The following is a 10,641-nucleotide window of genomic DNA, read 5'->3' as shown; positions in this document are numbered from 1 at the left end:
AACCCGTAAAAGCTTTGTTCGCCTTCGGAACACAATTTAAGATATTTTGGATGAAAACCGGGAGGCCTGTGACTGTCCCATAGACTGCCAAATAAATAACAGTGTCAAGGTCCAGAAAAGTATGAAAGACATTGTCAGAATAATCCATCTGTAACTGTAACATTATGAAGCGATTACAATACTTTTTGTAAGCGAAGAAAACAATCTATACATTCCATTCTATCTAAATATAATCGATGTATTTTTGCGTGTCCTCTAAAAGTTTTTGAAGAGTGCGCATGCTGTGCACAAACACCTAAGGGGCCCCTGGAGTATGACGTAAGAGGGAACCCGCGATTAATCAAACATCAAATAAAGCAAAATGACAGGGAACAAAAAATATCAAATCAGTCATCAGGTGTCATGTTCAGTACAGCAGCATCTGATGTCTAATCGGTGTGTGACATCATTAACAGTGGCCCTATGTTGTTGAACTAATGTGGTTCAAATGACGGGGATGTGACCGTGTTCGGGAAGCAGTCGTTACTAGTTGGTTTCCACAACAATGCATCACACTATGGTGGTTAATCAGCTAGTTACTGTACTTCGTTACAAGAAACACACCCCAGATCAACAGATCTGCAAAGGATTCTGTCAACATATGTCTAAAATATTGAAGTTTGTTTGCATCAATGTTTATTTCTTTTATGTTTATTATTGTAAACCTGTTTTGAAGCAATCTGTATTATATAATCTGTACTGTATCTGTAATTTTGCATTTATATTTAATATTGCATAAGGAAGAGTCCTCACTTTTCCTAAAGTGTCTTCATCATCATCTGCTACAGTTTTTCCTTACCAATTTTGCTTAAGCTTAATAGAGCATTTGCATTATTCTTTTTGAAAATGCTTTAAAGAGTTATTGTAAAAAACAACAACAACAACAAAAAGTTGCAAAGCATCATTTAAGAGGCCACTTTGTTGATGTTGTTTGTTCATATGTATTTTTGTATGAATAAAGTAATTTTTTTCCAATATGTTCATTAAAATATTTGTATATATTTATATATATTATGATCTGAAGAAAAAATTTAAATAGTTCATTTCTGCTGCATTTACTTACAATCTAAAGAGCTGCATGACAGATTCAGACACAAGTAGAGCTGAAATCTGCTGCTCAAACTGTTGATCAGACAGAAATCTCTGAACATGCATCATGTGGAAGCGCAGCAAACAGCCAGAAGATGCACAATGTTTAATGGACTTCCCCCGCTTAAACTGTACAATTATACTGAGATTCTTTATTTTAAAAGATTAAGTAAAATTGTTATTACACTGTTTTATTTTGTAATAAACTCATATATTTGAAACTCTAGATGCTTCTTTTTTCTCTCTAATCTGTTTATTTTTTCTCAACTGAAAAACTAAAATAAAATTAAGTTTGACCAAATCAAATTTCTAAAGTCAACTGAAACTAAAAATTCACTTCCAACAAAATATATATTTTTTTACATGATTGTATCACAAATTATCAGTATAAATCTATTTGGATTAACTTACATTTTTACACATTTTTTAATCAAATATCCAGATAAATACAAATCTAAATTGTACCTTGTTTGGAAAGAAATGTACTCTTGAAGAGTAAAATGTACATCACAGTGAAATCTTCAACTCTCATTAACACAATTTCCACTTTTTTGCATAGAAATTTGAGAAGGAATGTATGACAGTTAATAATGAAAATTGTTTTAAAACTTTATGGCTTAATAAAAGCATAACATTCCAGAATAGAACATCATACAACAAAATTAATATACCAAAGCCACTCACATTCCAGATGAACTTGCATTAACTTAAAAAAAAAGAAAAGAAAAAAAAGAAGAAGGACAGTCTCTCACATTTGAACAATTTAGAAAAATACATTAGATTTAATGTCAACATTGTAAACTTTTCAAGATTTCAATACATTTCATTTAATTTTTCCGGGGTAAATCATCATCATAATCGTCATGTACTCACCCTCTTGAAGATCCAAAAAAAAGTCATAAATGTGTCATAAAATGAATCTGTATGAAATGTATGTGTGTATATATGTGAATAAAAGCATAAATTAAATCTGTTCATCATAAAAAGCGGTTGTATCTCTTCACAAGAAAAAACAAAAAACAACAAATGTTCAGTTCATATGGAATACTTTTAAAACACATTTACGACCTTCTAGGATATTCTAGTTTTGGTTATCTAAACTTTCTATGGATGGACAGAAATCTCTCAAGATTCATTAAAAAAAAAAAAAAAACCTACTGGACACGACATGTTGACACATCACGCCGCAACAGCTTGAGGCTGTCTACACTGGATGCGACAAAGTGACCTTTACAAATCATTTTGAACTTTGTGTCATACATCATAAACAGAGCGAGGCATCAGTTTACTGTCGGGAACTTTTTGTTTGGAAGAACAATACAAGTGAGAGTGGGTTCTGCATTCTCTCGGGTTCTTCCAGTATAGAGAACAGAACTCCTCAAGGCAGTGTAAGTAGTCCTATTCTTTTTAACTTAATGGTTAATTATATTTTTTCTAATATTGACGTCGGTGTGAGCAGGTCATTGTATGCAGATGGTGGAGTGTTATGGTTTAGGGGGCGAAATGTTTTATATGTAGAAAAGAAAATGCAAAAAGCTGTAAAGGAGGTTGAGGATTGGGCAAGGAAATGGGGTTTCAGATTTTCTGTGGCAAAAACGCAAGTAATATGTTTTTCGAATAAGAAAATAAATCCTTCTCTGAATATAAAAATATATGGGCAACAGCTAGAACAAGTTAATGTAGTCAGATTTTTAGGAATGTGGATGGATTCAAAATTTAACTTCAGAATGCATATTATGAAAGCTGATAGAGAAATGTAAGAAAGGGATAAACATATAAAGATGCTATCTGGAGTTGAATGGGGGCAAGGCTTCAATCAATGGAAAGAATATATAAAGCAGTGATAAGAGCCAACATTGATTATGGTTGTATGGTGTACTGTATACTTCTGCAAATAAAACTTTGATTAAAAAGGATTGAGAACATCTGTACGCAGGCGATGCGAATTTGTTGTGGAGCATTCGGGTCATCTCCTGTGGCATGATACATTTTAATACAATTATAGTCATTACGTGATCACACATTTAAGGTTTAAACTGAATAAGCTCGTTGTCTTGCAGTAATTATTTCTTTGTTGTGTTTGAACACTTAGTACTGTAACACAGAAAAAAATGCTGCTTTTTAATTGGTTTTACTACCGAGGCCTCAAGTATATGTATAGAAATGTTCTTTCTTTCTATTGTAAAACATGCAAATATCAAGAAATGAATGTGTCTTTGTTCTACAACTCACAACAGTAGTGGAACTTGCCTTTATCTGAAGAATTATTTTTCATATAATCCTATATATAGGAAGAAAGCTTGTGGCAACGGTCTTCTCTGAACAGCGGTCTTGTGAGCACGGGCCTCAGTACAATAAAGGTAAGGTATTTCAACAGCAGTAGAGCAGTTTTTGACGCAATCATGTGCTATGCTATATTTGCAATTTCAAATAATTTATTGTAGCTCCAGTATACCTGTAACTGTATTTCTGTATTTGTAACTGTATATCTTTTCACAAATCTAAGAGGACACTTCACACCCTACAACCCCTAAAAATGTTTGTTGCTACCTTAAATGTTTTCAATATTTTTTTATATATTTAACAATAATATTTAAAATAAACAGCGTCAATGACTTCTTTATTGACACTTTGACAAACATATCTCTACTGTAATTTTTTAATGTCTTAAACCTTTGTTTTTCTTTTTTTACTTCTAGAACCCAGATTCGTCAGAACTACACACCCATCTGAGGCCTACTGTACTTGTTTTACTTCATGATCACCCCAGATACTTCTACAATTAACCCGCTTTGTAAGTTCTCATAGTTACACATTAAAGAAGCACATCATTTTAGAAAAAAAATGCATGTGTATTTGCTGGTATATTACTGAGATACCTTTATAAAGATTAATGTTTATTACATACCTAGTTCAACCAAAAATGAAAAATGTGCCATTTAATCTCCCTCCTGTCATTCTATTCCATAAAAAAGTGTGCATCTTCATGACACGAATGAAGATATTTAATCCAAATCTCTAACACCCAAGAAACCATCAAATCAGTCTATATGAATGGAGCCGATTAATCTACTTTTTGGGCCAAACTGTTCAATGAATTGGAAGGAGCAGTTTCAGTTATATTTCCACTTGAACTCTGTTAGGCATGGTCTGATGAACTGTTCTTGATCCAGAACTCTTAGCTGAACACAATGAACCGTGCTGTAGAACGCCTGGAGTGATGTCGCTGCTCAGGATTGGTCGTTTGTCTTTGGCCTAGACACCAGTTTCTCTGTAGCTGGCCAACATGCTATTTGAGTGAAGTAAACAAGTTATTAGTAAAATTAAAAGAAATATTTAATCTTTCATAACATGGGTGCTATTTACATCAGGTACGATATCTTAACTATTGCATTACTAAGGCAACGACTGACACATTTATGTTGCATTCCAAAGAGCTCTGTTAACAGCCCAACTGTGAAAAATTAAACTATACCCGTATTGTCACAGCATGGAATGTTTAAAGGGATAGTTCACCCAAAAATCAAAATTATGTCATTAATGACTCACCCTCATGTCGTTCCAAACCCGTAAGACCTCCGTTCATCTTCGGAACACAGTTTAAGATATTTTAGATTTAGTCCGAGAGCTTTCAGTCCCTCCATTGAGAATGTATGTACGGTATACTGTCCACGTCCAGAAAGGTAATAAAAACATCTTCAAAGTAGTCCATGTGACATCAGAGGGTCCGCTAGAATTTTTTGAAGCATCGAAAATACATTTTGGTCCAAAAATATCAAAAACTACTACTTTATTCAGCATTGACTTCTCTCCCGGGTCTGTTATGAGCGCGTTCACCTCACATCCGGTTCGCGAACGAATCACTCGATGTAACTGGATCTTCTTGAACCAGTTCACCAAATCGAACTGAATCGTTTGAAATGGTTCGCGTCAACAATAAGCATTATTAATGACTTAAGCTGTTAACTTTTTTAACATGGCTGACACTCCCTCTGAGTTCAAATAAACCAATATCCCGGAGTAATTCATTTACTCAAACAGTACACTGACTGAACCGAGCCAGATAACGAACGAGAGATTGACTCGTTGCTCTTGTTCTGTCCAGGCTAGACTATTGCAATGTTCTCTTGGCAGGTCTTCCAGCCAGTTCTATCAAACCTTTACAATTTATCCAGAATGCGGCAGCAAGATTAATTTTTAATGAGCCGAAAAGAATACACGTCACACCTCTGTTTATCAATTTGCACTGGCTACCAATAGCTGCTCGCATAAAATTCAAGGCATTGATGTTTGCATACAAAACCACCACTGGCTCTGCACCCCTTTACCTAAATTCATTACTTCACAGTGCCATCCCAAAGAAGCACAAAGTCACTTTTACGGACTTTTACATTAAATGTTCCCTCCTAATAGAATGACCTGCACAACTCAATCCGAGCAGCTGAGTCCTTAGCCATCTTTAAGAATCGGCTTAAAACACATCTCTTCCATCTTTATTTGACCCGCTAACTTTAACACTCTCTATTCTAATTCTATTCTTAAAACAACAACAACAACAACAACAACAAACACTAACACTCGCTTATCTAATCTTTTTGTATTCTATCTGTTTTCTTTTTATTTATTATACAATTAATAAAAACAAAAAAGGCCTCTAACACTAGCTTGCTCTATTCTTTTTCTATTCTATCTGTTTTCTATTTATTATATTATTTAAAAGCCCTTGCTACGTATACTGCGTTTAAGCTAACTGAGACTTGTTATAGCACTTATATATCATTGCTCTTTTGTTTTTTTTTTTTGATTGCTTCCATTGTCCTCATTTGTAAGTTGCTTTGGATAAAAGCGTCTGCTAAATGACTAAATGTAAATGTAAATATCAGCTGCTCTAAACATAATGCAGCCGTATGTGGAATCAAAGAGCCAGAAGGTGAAAAATGTTTGGTGGATTTTTATTTTTATTTTTTTGTCTTATTATTACTTGTGTCCTCATTAATTGACTGCATCTGGACTGTCTGGACAAATCTACACACAGTGTTTTGTCAGCAAAGGGTTAATGCAAACTGATGGATCACTTATCTGCTTAGAATAACCAGCAGAGGGCAATAAAGACCAATCATACTCCTCCATCTGAGGCTCAGACTCAGGAAGCTCAACTGTGTGGGAATTATTATACTTTCAGTTTTATTTTTACATAGGTCTCGTTAAATCCGCAGTGGTTTACAAAGTTTAGACACACAGAAAGCAAGACTTATGCAGAACTTTTACAATGTAAGTTTTAAGCTTGTGGATTTTTGTGTTATTATACTAAAAGTTTGTTTGTTTGTTTGTTTTCCTTTTTGGTGGAAAATAGTTACCTGCTAACCTGCTAATGATGCTAAGGAAATGTCAACATATTTACCATTATAATGATGAACAAATATTATGTTGAAGTTTTCTATTGGTGGATTTATTCATGTAATTATCAAATTGTTCTATACAGATTGCTTGTAATCAAATGATTTTAGGTAACAGTTACTGAATTTCTATGACTTTCAGTTTTTGTCCTTTGGACATTGGGTTGAAACTAAAATCAAAGCTGCACATTATAGTTTGATGTCTCTTGTTAGACATTTTTATCATGTCAGATCTACGTGTTAAATCTTTAAATGAAAGTGAATCTGTAAGTTTAGAGACGGCTGTATTGAGGTCAGCTGTATATTATTTTACCACACAGCAAAGTATTTTATAGTTGTATTAATGTCTTTGTGATGTGTGTCTGTATCTACCACATAACAGCTCTTCTGTACTTTTATCAGGTTCAGATTCTTCAATCTGCTGCTGCTGTTTGCCCTTGTCTGTCATAAAGGTCAGTATCAATTAAATTGATTCAATTTGTTCATAAATTGTGTTTATTTCTTGTAGTCAGTTGTTTGTCTCTTTTGTCACTCAGCCAAGTGACTTTTGTTGACATTTGTGGATTGGTTGATTTGAATTTCCCAGCATATTATATGCATATCCCAGCATATTACATCACTGATTTATCTTTTTAATAAACATTTGGTGCTACTGTATAATGAATGAAAAAATTTTCAAATGTGCCACTGCTTATTGGCTTCATTTATATGTATGTTCATTCTAGTTGACTAAAATAGCTATATTTTATGATGAGCTTGATTACAGAGAATAAACAGATACCACATTTATTTTTCAGTATTGATACTTTTATTGAATTAATATTTATGGTTTGTATTTGCAGGAAACACAGATATACCAGTGACGGGAAAAACTGGAGGCAATGTCACCCTAACATGTGAATTTAATGCCAATACGATTGTTCAAGTTGAGTTATTCAGTGATTCAAAAGACATAAATGTTTGTGAGACTGAAGAATGTAGAGTATTTAAAAAAGCAGCCTGTGATGTCGTCATCAAGAATCTGAGCTTCAGTGACGCTGGGAAATACACTTTGAGAGTCCATTACAAGAATGATCAGACCAACGTGGCAAAGCAAAAGGACCGGATATACCAACTTCATATTCATGGTAAATTCATAACTGATCAAACCATCAATGTGTGTTTTTTTTTTTTCTTTTTTCAATTATTACATTTGATTAAACATTATAATAATGATTGATGTCTTTGTGTTTCTCCTCAGACGAGATTTCTGTGAAAACAGGCACGCCACTAAAAATGCATGTTCTGATGTCCTTTGCTAATAAAGTGGAGAAAAACTCCAGTGAAGGGTGGAAGGAGGTGTGGAAGAGAGGTCATGGGGTCTGGAGTGATAGAATGAATGTCAGTGATGAAAACCTGATCATTAAAGTGTTTACGGATAATGATGCAGGAACATACAGAGTTCTGGACTCTGAAGGAGAAATCCTGATCACAGTGACAGTCACAGGTGAGAGAAACTCAGTGGATATCTGAAAATATTATTTTTATAGCATTTAGACAGCTGAGGTTCATTCATCAGGATTTGAACAACAAATTGATGTTAAACTGTGTGACTAACCATTCAATATCCTGTACAGAATCAGGTACACAATCATCGGGAAAACTGGACACAGATAAAGACAAAACTGGTGACACTGAAGAACACAGTAAGTAAAACAGGAGGCACTGAGAGCTTTACAAAAATGTAAGCAGTGAGTTTAAAAAAAATATAATAATTGTGCACTCTTCTCACTTTCCCCCTTCCACCTGTAGATCACTGGTTTTTGCCAGTAGGAGTGTGTTCTGGACTTCTGTTGGTTCTGGCTGTGATTGCTGTCATCATATGGCGATGTTGGCCCAGAGGTTACACGCCGGCTCCAGGACAGGAATCCAGAGCACCCAGAGGTATTGGGGAACCTCTAACGATCTTAACTGAATGTGATTAAACTGCACAGGAGCCCTGAACACCTGGTGACACCACTGTTATTGGAATTTGCCTTCAACACTAACAAGATTCTGTCATCCTATACTGGCAGCTAAAGGTGTGCCATAATATCACTGTAATTGATGAGCAAACTGACTGAGTATGTCACTTCATAAAAGCAAAAGCAAACCTTTACTGCAACAAATAAATAGTTGAGAAAAAAATGTAAAAAAATAAACAAGGTAACTTATTGCAGTAAGCGTTTGGAGTTGTCTCAGATAGTTTTTTTTTAAAGTTCTTCTCAGTAAAGATACTTTGTTTAGCCAACATAAATTTACTTGTTCATGCAAGTCCTATTTTGCTAATAGAAATATTCTTGTCACAACTGAAGCAAAAATTACTGTTGTTGAGGTAATTAATTTTTTTCCTGGATTATTATTATTTATTTTATTTTTTTTGTAAAAAGCCACCATTTTTAGATCTATTTATGAATGACAAACATGGACTTATTCCTTTATCAGTTTATTTTAGCATTAAGGACATAAGGAAATTCTAATGATTGTATTGAGAACATAGTGAAATATTAGAGAAACCTTAACAGACAACGCAGTCTTATTTGTAGACAGCATTATCTTTGTAAAGCATCCTACAAAACTAAGATGTCCAGGAAATAGATTTAAGTAGGTGAACATACTCTAAGCCTCAGTACTTGACACAAAAAACCTTGAGAACGAGAGATGAGCTTTTTACATCACACAACACAACAAATAACAAACAGTAATGACAAAACAACAATGAAAACGTTTAAAAAGTCAGCAAACAAAAAACCAATAATCCTATAACAGTAACTGCATACTTTATTCATGCTGCAATGCATGCTGGGAACTCACAAAGTCTTAACATTTCAGCAATATGAAACTGGTGTTTGAGTTGAGACAACATTTGGGGTAATTCTGACAAAGGTTTTTATGAAGTTTCAAGAAAACTGTGTTTCCTCTTATTGAAGACTCAAATGGACAGGTTTCGTAAACTGGAAACTATGCAGTTGCCTTTTTTTACAGAGTCTATAAACTCACTGTGTGATTAAAGTAAGTCTATTAGAAGGCAGTTCATAGGATAAAGATGACCAACTTCATGTTGATTTGCACTGACTGTTCCCTCTAATGATATGATAATATGATTTTACTGTAATTGGTCATGTATGTTTTGCACAGTGTGTGTCAACACAAGGCAGAGGACAGACAAAGTTGAGCCTGCGAGAGAGTTTTTTTCTTTCTTGCTGCTGTTACCTTCTGCTTACTATGGGATTTTAAGGTACTATTATTTGTAAAGCTGCATTATATATACTTACAATATATACTGAGAAAAAAAGGCAAATCCACTTTTAATACAGTAATATTTCTTTATTTTCAATTATGTATTTTGTATGAATTTGATAATTTTATAGTTTTGTAATGTGTGTTATTTAACTTAAAAATCTAGAAGCAGCACAACTTTTTTGTTCATTATATACTGTACCAAATTAATTTATAGTCCTTCACTGTTTCACAATTTTGATCATCAAATCTATGCAAATTAGAGCAGTCATGTCTTGTGAAGTTTCAATTTTTCTGTGCTCTTCTTTCCTTTCGGTTGTATTTCACTCATGTTTATCATTGATTTGTTTTGTATATAAGAGGGAAAATTAAGATTGTCTATACTGTATGGTATATATATATATACTGTATATATGTATGTATATATTAATAAAATGACCTTTTTTATTATTATTCTTTTTACAGCTTGAGAATTTTTCCTTTGATCACCAAAGGCTAAAGTGACTGTGACCTTAAAAATGACGTCCTCTTTCCTCTTTAAAAAAAAAAATAAATAATACCAGAAAACATGAGCACTATTATGAAAGTTTAGCCAGAATACTTAAAAATTACATGTCTTAATATGAGACTGATATAGTCCTGCTGTCTGTTAAGTTACATACACTATTTCAACTCATGACATGTAAACCAAGAAGAGACATGACTTGTATTTGTAAATTTTTTTTAAAGTACTTTTAAGTATTATGATAAACTATCATTAATCAAAATTACATCCCAGATGCTGTTTATAGGGCTTCCAGTATGTTGTATGAAACCTGGAATATTGATGTCTGTACTCACAAATCTAATGTTGACTAAA

At 33.6% G+C, this 10,641-nt stretch overlaps 1 protein-coding gene across 1 annotated transcript; it reads left to right on the top strand.

Annotated features, from left to right (window-relative positions):
* The first annotated feature begins 6,264 nt into the window (after positions 1-6,264).
* LOC122140690 lies at positions 6,265-10,237 on the top strand. The gene is made up of 6 exons (XM_042745337.1): positions 6,265-6,399; positions 6,927-6,976; positions 7,367-7,651; positions 7,765-8,010; positions 8,141-8,209; positions 8,316-10,237. Coding segments are annotated over exons 1-6 (825 nt in total). The 5' UTR covers positions 6,265-6,397; the 3' UTR covers positions 8,489-10,237.
* The last annotated feature ends 404 nt before the right edge of the window (positions 10,238-10,641 follow it).

The sequence above is a fragment of the Cyprinus carpio genome, chromosome B19 (genome assembly GCF_018340385.1).
Source record: "Cyprinus carpio isolate SPL01 chromosome B19, ASM1834038v1, whole genome shotgun sequence".
In the NCBI taxonomy this organism is placed as follows: domain Eukaryota; kingdom Metazoa; phylum Chordata; class Actinopteri; order Cypriniformes; family Cyprinidae; genus Cyprinus; species Cyprinus carpio.
This window is presented reverse-complemented; position numbering and strand designations above follow the sequence as displayed.

What these genes read in the sequence shown, in the direction of transcription:
- LOC122140690 (XM_042745337.1), top strand. An exon ending in TGCCCTTGTCTGTCATAAAG is followed by an intron (nt 6,977 to 7,366) that starts GTCAGTATCAAT and finishes TTGTATTTGCAG; the next exon opens with GAAACACAGATATACCAGTG. An exon ending in ATACCAACTTCATATTCATG is followed by an intron (nt 7,652 to 7,764) that starts GTAAATTCATAA and finishes GTTTCTCCTCAG; the next exon opens with ACGAGATTTCTGTGAAAACA.